Here is a 15172-nt window from a genome sequence, read left to right on the forward strand (position 1 = left end):
TACTTGTCCTGACCTAATCCAGCCAAAACTGGGGATATTACTTTTCCTAGCAAGTCTAAATCTCTTTTATCTCTGGTAATTTTTATTTTCTAGAAAATCTCTGATGCTAAGGACACAAAATTACACAGATTTGCTGGTTGCTAGCTCTGGTTTGTAAGTGTCCTACTCAATTCCAACTGTTTTCCAAAATCAAAATTTTCTGCCGGCTCCTGGACATGGGGAGGATGTGTGTTATTTTTTTTTTTTTTTCTGTTGTTGTTTAAAGCCATGTGTCCCCTTAGATTGATTTCTTATTCCCATCCCTGAAATGTATTAAATTAACAGCCAGGCCCCCAACTCTTAGTCCAGCCTAAGAACCTCTTAATTTTTATCTAGTAATTTTTACTGGCATCTAAATGTCTTGATTATTATTCATGTTCTCTTTCTCCTTCCTTAATAAGAGAAAATATTTTAAGTTATGTCTTCTTCTAGTAAATATGCTATGTTCTATATAATCTGAAATGAGTATTGAGTAGTGTTACTGTTAGCTAGTTCCTACAGTTCATGATGTTTCTGCTTGCAAGCAGTACTTTTATTGTAAGGTCTTCGTCAGAAAGATTCAATTTTCACACTGTTGCCCACAGAATCCTTGATGATTTCTAGCCATCTTATCAGCATGTACAGACTCTTCAAATAAAATTACTGTCTTATGTCTGAAGACAGATTTTACTTTCTGTGACTGCTTCCTGCATACAAAGACTTTGATTCATTCCATGATTAAGATTTTTTTTTGGTACTGTGAACTGCAGATTCTATTCCACTAGTTATTTCTTCTCTCAGTTGAAGTTACTGATGCTTTTTCTTTTTCTTCATAATATCCCCATTTCTTTATGACATCATTACTCTTATGATATATTATTATCATTACTATATCAAATGATATAATTACTCTCATGAAAACACTCAAAGTCAAAATGCTTCCCAAAACTGCTGTATGCTGTCAGGCTCCTGTTCTTATCTCACCTTGTAACCATGTTTAGAGTTTCATCTCTAGCTACCTTCATCTCCTTTTCCCCCTCATAAAGGAGAAAGACTATTTCTACAATTTTCCCAGAGTGTTGCCATCTAGTGTTCAGCAACTCATAAAGAGCCTTCACCTAGATTAGTTCTATTTTAGCTCAGTCAGCAAAAATGAAAGGCTATCAATCAGCAGTTCACATGCTCTGGAAGGTCCTCATCCATTTATCATACATCCACCAGCCTCCTCAAACTGTAAGTGAAGAAAAAATTCACACAGATGCCCACAGCTTCCATGTAAAAGTACTATATTTAAAGTTTCTTACAACTACCAGATATTGATAACTGCCCCTAGAAAGACAGCAGAATCAATTTCTTTTTAGGCCACATGTTCCTTTATACTTCAAACTGTTACCTGCTTTGCCTTCCTGACCTCCTACTGCTCTTCATTCTATCCCCTTTACTGCTTCATCTTCATTGACTCAGAGGAGGAAGTCATATTGAGTAAGAACGAGTGGGAGTGCAGAATTACTTTCTTTGAAGAAGTAATTGTTTGTTCTGCTGTAATTGTTTCTGAAACTATGAAAGATAAAAATCTTTCATTAAATTCTAAAGCTAATGACATTAAGATCATTCATCTCTGCTTGCTAAAACAGGCTGATGTCTGTGGAGAAGGGGAGGAGAGAGTTACAGTCCCAGAAAACTTTCTACTCCCACCAGTAAATCTGTTCCTGTTTTTTGGTGGGTTTTTTTGTTTTGTTTTTTGGTTGTTTTTTTTTCTGGGAAACTATATCTGACTTTGAAAAACGGTTTTTTACATTAAAATCAAAAGTAAGCATCCTATAGAAAATATAAAACGGTCAATGAAAAGAGTTGGGACTAAAGCAGGAAGGGATGAAATAACTAATAAGCTCCCTAAGCGAAGAAGCAGTGAAATTAAAAACATTCAACTAATACTATTTAGGGAGTCAAGTGTGGTTAATTGAATACATACAGGTTCTATCTTGTCAGTCAAAAGGTGCTAGTGCTGGTGGAAAGTGTTTCCCGAAGTCTTTCCCAAAGGCCCATACAAAACCAGAAATCTATCAGGCTTCATGAACTGACCAGGGTTAAGACAGTTCATGGCACCTGGATACATTCATGAAGACTCAGAAAAAAAAAAAAAAGAAGAGGATGATATCCTGCTGTCACCAGTAGTCCAGCACAACACTTGAGGTGCTGGGCTTGTGCATGAAAGCTATGAAATGTTACATAGCAACTAATTTACTCTGCGTTTTGTAAGAGAGTGGGAATTGTTACGATCACAGAAGCACAGAATTGTCAAAGTTGGAGGGGACCTCTAAAGACCATCTAGTCCAACTCCCCGATTAAAGCAGGATCCTGTAGAGCACACTACTCAGGACTGCATCCAGGTGGGTCAGAGAAGGAGACTCCACAGTCTTCCTGGGCAGCCTCTTCCAGTGTTTTGTCTCCAAAGGACACACAGTAAAGGAGTTTTTTCTCATATTTAAATGGAACTTCCCATGTTCCAGCTTGTGTCTGTTGCCCCTTGTCCTGTCACCAGAACTACTGAAAAGAGTCTGGCTCCATCCTCCTTGCACCCACTTGATCCCATGACCATTTCCCTGGGAAACCTGTGCCAGTGACTGACCATCCTCTGTGTGACTCCAAATCACCACCTAGAGATCTGTCACATTCTGTGTGGTTCTCTATATTTGCCCCATTTGATTTTTAATATTCCATTAGTGTTATGTCATATGGTTTATTCTCATGGCATAAAGAATTTTGCAAAGGTATCACAAAAAAAAATCCCACAACTTGCAGAGGACTAGGAAATTTGGATGACATCACATCACTTTCTCTGCTGCTCTTGGGTCAGTTGACATCAAGTCATAAAGAAGTGTGCAGTAATAAAAACAATCCAGAGTTTCTTATCAGTCCAAGCTGGAACATTTACTGCTAGTTAAAAGAGAGCTTACTGAAGGAAAAATAAAAAATCAGTAAAAGGAAAAGTGTCTTCATCCTGGCTCAAACCAGGACAATAACACAATCATAGTTATTTTGAGAATAGAAAGTAAATGTGACAATATGACAGTGAACCTTTTAATAAGTACTTAAACACCATGTTTCAAAAATGTAGATAAAACAATGGAACAAGATCCAACTAAAGACAGAATGGAAGTACAGAGACATAAATCAGGATTTGATCAGTCATATTTTTTTTGCATTTAATTTTCAAATGTTTTGGGATGGAGGAAAAGAGGGGAAGAGGTGGGGCAGCTGAACAGTTTGACATCTTCTGCCTCTTTAATGATCCAGTGCTGACTCTTAGAGCAGAGAATTCATTCTAATAATACTTCTGGACTTAAGAAAAATAAAGAGACAAAGAGAAAGCAAGGTTCTATAAAGTGAAATTTTTACCTCTATTCCCTGCTGTCTGAGGAGCTATGGTTAATTTACTAAACTACAACAGTATTAATGCTACTATATCAGATGGTAGTTTGAATAGTACACAAGGAAAGTGAAGGTTATCCACTCTTATGTGTGAATTAAAAGTATTTGGAGCTAGAAGGTGTTTATTGTGGAAGAACATTTAGACTGCAATTGATGGGTACCAGTGTAACATTACAGCCATTTAAAAAGATAGAGAATGGACTAAGCATTTCTCTCCAGCTAACAAAGTATGAGCTGTATCCCAAGTTTGGATGCTTAGACAGTCGGTAACCCAGGTAGCATTTTCAATAGGATAAAGCACCTTGGATATTAAGTTACAAAGCTTACCTAGTCTTTTAATGAAATATAAAAACTAGTACAGAAAAGTCATGCAAAATACCATGCTGCAATGTGTCCTGAGATGATGGAAGAGGCACACACCCCAATCTGACAGAATTTCTGTCAGCATGTCCAGTCCTGAGCCTTCAAAAGGCAGTGAGGCAAGACAGAGCAGATACTTATAATAAAGCTGTTTGCTTTCCATACTCTCCTGCAGATTTTGTATGGGCACTTGATCAGTTGCATCAACCTGGAACAGGAGCACCCTTCTTACAACATGCACAGAAACAGTCCCTATCCCAATGGAAAAACTCCCAGCACTAGTACGATCAGGCAACGATTGATGAATCTGACCTTTACCACATGATTTGCATGTATGGCAATCAGATCTCCGAGAATTACCTTTCATCTCCATAATTCCTCATGTGCCAGCAGCTGCCTTGGGGGCAAGTTCTTCATTGGCTGCCTATTTAGCAGACACGGGATATATTTCCTGGCTGTCCAATGTCTTTCCCCACCCCCCTGCTGACAGCTAGAAAATGGAGAAGACATAAATATGTACTTGGAAAGTTATATCGTCTTGGGTAAAATGTTGGGATGGAAAGAAATAGTCTCAAACATTTCATTTGGCATTTCTTCCAAAAACAGTACCTACAATTCCAATAGTTTTCCAAGAGCACAAGATAGCAGATGATCACATTACAAACAGCTACAGCCCCTCCTACATCTCAGTGAAAGACATTTCAAATAGCCAGTTTACTTTGTCTTTACTATCTACCAGTGGTCAGAAATAGTCAGTTGCCACAGTTAAGCTCATGAATGACAAGTCACTATCTTGATTAAGCCAGAAAAAAAAGACCAACAAAAGTGGAATAAAGTAAGAAGCTGAGCATCCTTAATTAAGACTTCATTAACAGCATTCTGGGATCTACATATATTCTATATTTCTTTTTTTTCTACTTTTCCTTCAGGATATATTTTGAAGTCCACTCTGAAGAAACCTCTACTGGGCTCTATGACAGTTTTCCAAGAATCAGAATTTGCACAGGTCTCAATTAAAGGACCATGCTGTTACCTTTTAGCTCACATCTTTGAAACAGATTACATGGCATTGTCTATCTTATATGTATATGTCTATGTCAATATTAGGTAATTAATGAGTGTAAATGACGTGTTATTTTCTCTTCTAACTAAAGGCTATGGCATACTAGAAGCTGCCTGTATCTTATATTAGCATTATCCAGGTTCATGCTACACATTAGACGTGGCCTGTGAAACACTTTAACCTCCATGCAGCATAATTCCTAATATCAAATGCTCACACAAAGAGAGGTCAGAGTTGTGAAAAATACTTGCCTCCAACCTCAATTTCCATTTTCACTTTTCTGAATGTTATTAAAAATAGCATTAATGTATGGTTCAAAAACTATTGCTTACCTAAGAATATTTCCCTTTCTCTTCCACAATACTCTCTATATTACTCTCATTTCACAAAGAAGAGCATAAAGGTATTACCTATGTAGTCAAGGGAATTCTGTCCCAAAAAGTGCTGACTGCCTAAAGTGTGGGCAAATTTATCAAAATCTAGATTTGTACATGTTGTATTGTACATTTACTGGACCCCAATATACTTGTAATAAAAAAGCTGAGAAAATGCATGTTCCAAGCATGACAGAAGCTGTATCTTTACTACTAAATAAAATGGACCTGGTAAAACTAGGCATCACAGCCAGCTGGCATGGAAGAGACCTTATTCAGTCCATTAAAGACTCTTAGCCTCTACAATGTGACAGCTGGATACAAACTGGTCTTTGGGACTTTCCAGTTTCAAAACCATGCCTGGAAATTGCCTGGAAAGAATCCCGACAGTATATGCCAGAGTCATGCCGGACAACATTCCAATAGTTAGATAGTACAGATGATTGTGGTCCAGTATCCAGGAAGATTCCTAGACATTTCTTTATGGTTTTCTAGTGCAGATGTAGCCTCAGAGGCCAGCAGAATCCTAACAGATTAACAGAGAAGATCTGGTGCAGATCAATATTAAAACCGAAGTTATAGATTCAAATAAGTAACCACAGGACTGAGTGAAAGTAACTCCAGGTTTCAAACTACAGTTTTGGTGAAGTCCATGCCATTTACAGAGGGTCAGACAGTAGCCAGAGTAGTTCTTTCAGATTCATGGCATACATTATAGTTAGCATAGCCACTAACTCAAAATCATACTACTATAGCTCACTAGGCTGAGGAAAATCCAATTAGCCCCTCCGCTCCTGAATACTACTAAAGACTATTTGCTCGTGGTGTCACTGTAGAGGAAAACAGCACACTCCTATATTCCACAAAGTGTAACTCAACATGACAGCTTTGACTTACGTGAATCTAAGTACTAAGACTCCTAGGTTATTAACAAAATCTTAATTTCCTTGAAGTTTTCACAGCAGTTCAAAAGCACAACACATTTTTATGAGGGGCACAACATTTTTTAGGAAGAATCTCTCCAGAAATTCTTTCCACTTTGTTGAGATGCAACTAGAGTCTACACAGGAAAACATTCAAGATTTACTTGTTCTTATTTTAAATAAATGTTGAAGCTTAGGGATTCAGAACTAAGATGAAGAAAAGGAAGGTATCATTAATCCTGAACTGAGTGAAAAAAAATAATTTCAAATTTATTTTCTTTTTTAGTATAGAGTATTATTTACCCTGTCTTTTGTAAAATGAAGCATATAGACTAGACAAGAGAATATCTGTGTATTTCAGAAAAAGCTCCCTTGTAACTAAGAAAGCCTGAAACAATAGCACTAATGTGTGAACTACCAAATCAGTCTCTGTGGGTGCTACTTAATCTGATCATGCTTTAGCATTAGTAGTTAAGCACCAAAGCAGTCCTAAGAAAATAACTACATTATGAAATCTACCAGTCTAGTGAGATGCTCTTCTGGGAGAAAACAGACATGATTCTGAATTTTCTCTAGAAGACGAGACATTTGGACTCAAGTTCTCAAAAGCCCAAAAGGACTCTTAATAACAATCACACTGGTGAAAAGCCTCACTTCCCATGACTGACCTAGTGTAGGTACACAGATCCAGAACAGTGTTCTCAGCTATTACTTCCATGCAGAGATGGGTATTTCCCTTCTTGGACAGCTAACTGCTTTGAAGGACAAAATGTAGGCTATACTCTTTTCTCTGTCTAGCTAGACAGCTTCCCACACAATACTTTAGGAAACAGGACCTGGAGGACAACATTGAGCATTAGCCAACAATGTGGCCTTACAGCAAAGAGGGTCAAATCCTGGACTGCATTACCAGCAGGCCTAGGCACTGGTGAGAGCCCATTATCAGCGAGGCACCAGTTGCACACTCTCCAGTAAAAGAAAGACATAGATATACTGGACAGAGTCTTGCAAAGGGGCTTACAAAGATGATGAAGGGACTGGAGCATCGGTTGCACTAGGGAAGGTTGAAGGAGCTGGGACTCTTCAGCCTTGAGAAGCGAAAGAGAAAGCTCAGGTGGGTCTTACCAATGTGTGTGGAGTAAAGGAGATGGAGCCAGACCCTTGTTTGTGGTGCTCAGTGAAAGGACAGAATACCACAGGCACAAACTGAAACACAGGAAATTCTGTTTAAATCTAATAAAAACTTCTTCTTTTTTTTGTGGAGTGGCCCAGCAAGTTTGTGGACTTTCCATCCTTGGAGATATACGGTCCTGGGAAAACTGCTGTGTCTGGCTCTCCTCTGAGCAGGGACAATCTCCCAAAGTGATTTCATGAAAGCTATTATCAAGAATATAGTCTTTAAAAATATTTTTGCCTTCATTTTACCTGTAACATTGAAATTCCATTCTAAGTAAAAATGCTGATCTACTTGCAACAACCTATTAAATACACACAAATTTTAAAATTATACCAATAGATTAGAAAATGGTCATACTGTGAACTGTTTATGCACTACTGTTTTAAAGAGCAATATGAAATGAACTGGGATAAACCATTAATTTCCTGGTGTAAAACTAGAGGCTGTGATCCCAGGAATGGAAGCACAACATGAACAAAACTGTTCTCTGAGAAGGCTGAACCATATCTATAACTATATTGAGTGAACTCTGCTTCAAAAAGGCCAAGTTGTTTAGACAAATATTAAATTGGCTTCATTTTGACCATGTCCACAAACACTTATTCATGAATACTGAGTGTAATTGATAGAATATTTGCTTTTAAAAAGGAGATTTTTGATAGGATTCTCTGTGAACTCAATGCTTTACAGAAAGTGATAAGGTGAAGAGAAAAGAAATTATCCAAATATCTCGTTTGTGACCGAGCACTTATCAGTGATAAAAGCTCCTGACCACCGGGAAGCGATAGGAGAGACTTGAGATTGATGTTTATACTGTATTCTCACTGGAGGCCCAAAAATGCTTCACTGTATGTCTTCTAAATATCTTGAGCACCAAAACAATGTCAAGAAACCAAAAAACACAATATATGCTTTCACTGCTACGATAAGTAGTAATATATTGCATTCATGCAGCAGTTTCATGCAGCAGTTGGGCTTTATGGTGTTACATTCCATTTCCTTTTCAAGCACACAATGCATTGGATGGCTTCACTTACTAGTAGGAGCAGCAGGATAATATCAGGATTATCACATGCACAGGCTACATGCATTGAAGTCCAAAAATCCTCATCTTGATGATTTACATTTACTCCTCTGTCAATTAGAATTTCTGCAGCAAATGCATTATCGTAGCGGGCACACTGGAAGAAAGAAGAGCAGATTAGGGATGGTGATTTACTCAGTGTGCAGCTGAACTTATTACATACAATTTTTGCTCCATTTAATGTTTAAATGGAGCAGATGACACACTGTAGTTAAGCTTCTGTGTTTGTAGGGGACAACAGCTGATTAATCTATAGAAACAGTTTCTGGAGAATAAAAGTTCCATGTGCATCACTCACAGAATCCCTTATTCCTTTTAAAAAAGCACTATATGAAGTCTGCTGAAATCTACAGTAAAGATGAGGCTATATTTCTGTCCAATATTGTCATTCCAAATTAGTGCATAGGCATCAGTGCACGAGTATGTTGAGGGCAGTTTCTATACTTTGTTTTGTTTTGCTGATGGAGATCACTGATTTTGGCAAAGAAGATACTGGTTTAGCCATTGTTTTGAGCTTACTATTCTGTCACATCTATGACTTTTCACTGATGTGCTTATGGATAATACTTTAAAAAACAATCAGGGCACCTAAGTTTATATCCCAACTCTAGCTTAACATACAATCTCAGTAACTCTTTAGAGAAGCATCCCCTCTCTTTCCTCACTGGAGAGAGGCTGAAGGGAAACCAGTTTTCTGCATTAGATACTTAGGTGCTTTGAATACAATCCCTAATACCTATGCCTCTTCCAATATTAAAAGCTGTGTTCTAGTTCCCTGTAGATATATGCTGAGAATACAAATACAGTGAAATCTGCAGATAATTAGAAAGTGAGAGCTAAATTATTATAATATGTCTGTATCGGATGTGGAACCACAATATGGCATCCAATTTGCTAATCAATTAATTTAGCATGGAAGCCAGGACACTGGAGGAAAAGGTGAAGAAGGAAAAGTGCTTAACTGGATTCCACTGTGAAGCCAAGACACAGCTGAGATATTCCACTGAATGTATGCACTGCATGTACTACTGCAATCATAAATATTGATAACTCAGAAGATGAAAATAAAACTCTACTAGACTAAAAACAAGGTCTGGCTTTAAATTATTTCCAAACATACTGACCATTAAATTATTAACAGAAAGCAAGTTCTGATGTATTTTCTTTTGCTTGTAACTTATCTGGCAGCCCCAGAAACAGAAGTTTGGTTTTGTTGCAACAGTACATTTAATTGTATCAGTAGTGCAACCTACATAGAGCTGTTCCACATTTTTTAAAAAATAATAATAAATCAGAGACATTTTATAGTAAGTTCAATAGTCTCATAGCAATCACATTTTCAAGACATAGCTAGCTGAAAAAAATTCTAAAGAGCTTTCACACAAAATAAATTACAGATGTCACTGAGTCATTTTTGTATTAATAACAGATCTAGAACCTTTTGTGATTAGCAGACAGTTTGGAAACAGCTAAGATTTGTAACAGCAATTTAATTGCTGCTGCTCCTTGATTTTTGGTCAGTGGATTTCCTGAAGTAATTTGGCAATCTCAGGCTAAGTTCCAGGAGAAAACTGGCACTCATATACTTTGTCACTAGGGCAAGTTGTGTGATTCCCTGCCTGAATTGATGCCACACTGTGTGCTTCCCACTCAATGGGCAACTCAGGCAAGTACTTGCTTATTCAATAATTGTACTCTTATGGAGTCTAATTAGAGTTTAGTGCCACACTTGATTTTTCTTAGAAATATATCACATTTTAGAAATGACAAAAGAATAAGGAATTCTATAATGAATCAGATTTTAAGTAAACTGCTAAATAAATATATTTTCCATTCATTCTGGCATAAAAACATTTACCTTTTAACTGTAAAGAATAAACACAGATCTGGCTCCTCTTTGGAGAAAGCAGCTTACATAGAACTGTGGTGGTAAAACTAGTACTTAGAATGGACTTAAGTGGGCTTTAAAAATACAGTTAAGATGCATGCTAAATTGCTGTTCTGAGCTCTTGCAGGAAAAAAACCCACAGAAATTGGCTTATGTATTTCCCTGTATGATGATTCTCCTCTCCTAACTATACTGCTCCCAAACCAGGATCAAATCCAAGTGTTGTCAAAACCAGGTTTTCCCTTATCTCCAATAGGACCAGCATTTTCCTGTAAATGAATTGTGAGTACTTACAAGTAACCCAGACTAAACCAAGGCAGTAGGTTATACCAAGTCCTCTGCTGCAAATTTCTGACTGCAGAAAGCTTTCTCTCCTTTTGAAGCATACCTGTGCCTGTGAAGCAGCTCCAATGGAGATATACTAAAAGTGACAGTGAATTGGGACATTGTGTCAGAAGACATAGCTCAGTTGCAGATTTGATCTGCAGTTAAAAGGTGTGCATCAGCTGAACTAGGCAAAGCAACCTAGAACATCTAAATATGTATCTTCTTTCTTCTATTTGCCAGTGAGTCAAATGTCACATCAGCCACACTGAAGACAAAGATTCTCCTAGGGTTTTCAGCACCGGATAAGATTTGGGATGCCTCAGTTTTGGGAATAGCAAAGGTAACACCTCATACAGGTTGCATTTTTAAAGACTGATTGAGCATATTTACAGCAGGCAAATAGCTGGAGGAGACAAAAGAGAACTTGAATTTTCTCTATTCCAACTCATTACTGAACCCCTCCCTTACCTAGGCATCTATTTCTGAAAGTCCTTGGTAAGTAGCATGGCCATGGGAAGATAGAAAACAAAGATTAATTGCACAAAGGAAATGCTACATCTTGTAAGAGTACAGTGGTAGGTGTACTGGAGTTCAGTAATATTAGAGGATACTTTTTTCTTTTTTTTTTTTCTTTTTGTGCAGAAATCACTCTATTTTTTGTACAAATGATGAAAAATTTAATCCAATAGTTCAAAAATTAAACACTCTGCCAGCAGACTTTTCAATAGATGTGTTATGCCCTTGTAATTTTGACGTCCCATTTATTTTAGCAGCACTGTGCAACAAAGATGGATCTGAGTATCTTTAAATAGCTTCATATCAAATAGAAAGCATGTCAGCAATTGAAGCATCACATACCAAAGTAAAGGATCATTGGTGCAAGAAAATATGCACCAAAACAAAAGGAAATATGTTACATCGTGGTGCTTTTCATATAGGTCCTGTGAATCTCTGAACCATGTAATTCTACCTTCAGAATCAAGCAATATTTCCTTTGTTCTTTCTTACTGCACAGATAATTTATAAATAAAACATCACATTCTGCTTTGTTAGCTACCATTCCTATAATATGATCCACCCTTTCGTAAGCATTTTGAAAATGACGATTTATTTCTCATGCATAGCTGAATGTAATCATAACCACTGTGGAGGGTAGTGCAGATAAAAATTTATTGCTAAGGCTTTCTTTTTGCTAATATGCCCAATCTGCTACTCAGTATCCCACCATATTTATCCACAGTCACTAACACTGATCTTCAATCACTCTTACCAGATGGAGCAAGGAGCCTCCTGAGGAAACAACTGTATGAGGGTCAGCACCATCCTTCAATAACCGTAGCACTGAAATTAAAAGAGGAAGAAGAATTAATGCAGCAATATATCTAATTCTGAGCTGTTAATAGGCTGATTCTTCATCATCTTCATTAAGAGATTTAATAATATATGTAAGCCTCTCAGATAACATTTGCAAAACTTTCATGTCAGCATTTCCCATCTCATCTATTGTAATGGTGAAGCCTGGAAGCAAAGGACCTTTGATAATGATGTTAAATATGAACAGTATCAAGGACTTCTCAAGTGGACAGATGAGCATGTCACTTCTGTACACAGGGGAGGGGAGGGGAGAGCTGGAGGAGAGTCCCTGTCTCAAGGTCACAGTCACTGGATTAGTTCATGTGGGAGCAAAATCAGTCAGCTGGTTTGATTTTACTTTGTAGAGTTCCCCTGAGATTTGTTAGCTTTTTCAGTAAATAATTGAAACAAGTGTTCACAACTTATATCACTTTAAATTAATCAACATAACAAAGCAAAGTGACCTGCACTCAATTTAACCTTTCCAGTGCACTGTCAGATCACCGACGCAGCATAATTCTTAAAACGATATTTGGAGTCCAACTCCACTGCCAGTTCCATGTATCAAACTCCTTTGAAATGAAAACAGGCTTACAAACCCAAGCAAAGCCACAACCCTTCATATAGGTGCTCACTCACGTGTGAAAATTTAGCACTTTTTCCCAATGGTCTTTATTGCCTTTATAACCTTTTCACTCAGAATCAAAGCACTGACTAACTCATGCTACCAGCGTTCATTCTTGGAGCAGAATTGCACAGTAACAATGCCTGATGTTATCAGGGGAATCCACACTGGTATTGCAACCCTGTCTTCACTAAACTGGTATGAAGAACCCTTTCAAAATGTCTCCCTCTAGAAGAATAACTGTCAATAACGTTTTCTGTGTATGAACACAGTTGGTTCTGCCAATCCTGATTTTAATCCTGATTTTAATTCCTATTTAAGACACATGGATGGAATTGTGTTAAGATATGCAAAGAAATTTTAAGTTCTGAGTACTCCAGAAATCTGTTCCACTGCAGTGCCTGTCCTACAGGAGAGCCACAAATTTGCCTCAAGGCTCTTCCAGCTTCTGTGAATCTGTCTACATACTCAAGTAGACCAAGTCCTCCTTATCCATGCATTTTTTGTATGTTTTCTTTCTCTCTAGATTATCTTGAAATTCCATTTTCACGGTACATTTAACCTTCTTACAGAATTGAAGCATCTGAAAGGGGTCAGTTGTCTTTCCAAATATTGTCCATTTACACAAACAATGATTTTTGAAAATGTTGAATGATTTTTGATGAGGTGTCCTACAAAAATCCACCCTAAGAAAGAAAATTTGGCTAAATGGTTGCAAGCTTGTAAAATTAAAGTGAAAGACTTGTCACCATCATCAGTAAATACTTCATACATCATAAACACACTGGTATATTGGACAAATATTTATAATAGTTATAAAATCCATTTCATATTTTGCTCTTTTTAAACTTTGCAAAGAAAACATCAACCTAAACCATTGTATAAATTCATACATTATTAATAGTTTCTTGGTGCCTATTCCTCCTCACCAAAGGTTTTGCTTATTTTAATTTAAATAACTGAACAAGGCTTTTATGTTCTGGCAAATGCCACTTGGAAAGTTCACTACTATTAGACTGTTGTACCCAGCATGTCTACCAAATGTAAAAACAAAACATTAAGGAATATGTAACAAATCAACTGTACAACAACTGCCAAGAAAGATGAAAAGTGCTGAAACAGAGTCGAAGTGTGGAGAAATATTTACAAATGTTCATAACTTCAGGAAAAGTGGATGAACAACAAAAAGCAAAGTCCTGCTGTCTGCTCTTATTTCCACAATTCCAATACTAAAGTACACAACTGTCCTCGTCTAGTCAGAGAGCATTAAAAATAAAGGTTCAGAACTAAGTTCCTTCTTCTTTTAATACCTAAATTTCTGAACACATACAGAGATGCTTCTTCAACCTCAGGTTTTAGTGAGTAATCACCTCCTTCCCTCAATTGTTGTGCAACTACATCCTCCTTAAGAATGAATATTTTCAGTGCTCCAGTGTCTCATGGTTTAACCCCAGCCAACAACTAAGCACCACACAGCCACTCACTCACTGGGATGGGAAGAGATGATATAAAAAGAAGGGACACATAAAAAACCAAAACAAACAAAACAACCAAACAAACAGATTATGCAAAACAAGTGATGCACAATGCAATTGCTGACCACCTGTTGACTGATTCCCAGTCCATTCCTAGTGTACAATTGCAGCCCTCAGGCCAACTCCTGCCAGTTTATATGCTGAACATGACATCATAGGGTATGGAATATCCCTTTTTGCCAGCTTGAGTCAGCTCTCCCAGCTGCATCCCCTCCCAGATTCTTGTGCTTCTCCAGACTTCTCACTAGCAAGGCATGAGAAGCTGACAAGTACTTGACTAGGTGCTTTCCAAAAACTAAGACATTAGTGTGTTACCAACATTATTCTCAAAGTAAATACAAATTGCAGTGCTATATCTGCTATTAGGAAGAAAATTAACTCTGTCTCAACTGAAACCAGGACATGATGTTATATCATTTCTTTAGCAGGTCAGATAATATTAATTCCATGTAACAAAAGATTTCCTAAGGCTCTGAAAGTAATTTCATTCTTCCAATTCCACCAGGTTTTCACTTGAACAAATTAACAGTCCAAGTTGTTCCCTTTCTTCCATCCCTACGTTCCAGGGGGAAACAAATAAATTCTACCTATTTCAGTCTCTCAGGAACTCTCAAGGAGTCTTTGACTGATGACTTCAGTGAGAGTATATAATCCTGTGAAAATGCTGGCTTTAAGGTGTACTCTCACAGATTGCACTGCTGTCAAAAGGTGGAAGGCTCCATATTCAACTGGATCTCTAAGTCTCTCCCTTCTGGCAGGGTTACTTTTCAGCCCCATCAATGTGGCTGACTGCATAACTCCACAAACACCAGCACAGTGGATAAAAATGCACACATCATGGGGAGGAAAAGCAAGTACAATGTGTTTTTGTTGCAGAAGAAGTCCTACATTGACTAAGGCTGATAATGAAATAACTTCCTCAGCCTGTGTTTCTACAAGATGGGATAAGCTGATGAAAGAGCCAAAAAAAAGTTTCTGTTCCCTTCCAGCATTCACAAAAGGATGTACAAATC

General features: G+C 37.5%; 1 protein-coding gene across 1 annotated transcript in view; it reads right to left on the reverse strand.

Moving 5' to 3' along the window:
- The window catches only part of MYO16 (myosin XVI), a 277452-nt gene that overhangs the window by 216589 nt on the left and 45691 nt on the right, over positions 1-15172 (reverse strand). Inside the window, 2 exon segments of the mRNA XM_009997923.1 lie at positions 8385-8528; positions 11917-11987. Coding sequence (XP_009996225.1) covers positions 8385-8528; positions 11917-11987 — 215 coding nt within the window.

The sequence above is a fragment of the Chaetura pelagica genome, unplaced genomic scaffold (genome assembly GCF_000747805.2).
Source record: "Chaetura pelagica isolate M959 unplaced genomic scaffold, ChaPel_1.0 scaffold123, whole genome shotgun sequence".
Taxonomy (NCBI): domain Eukaryota; kingdom Metazoa; phylum Chordata; class Aves; order Apodiformes; family Apodidae; genus Chaetura; species Chaetura pelagica.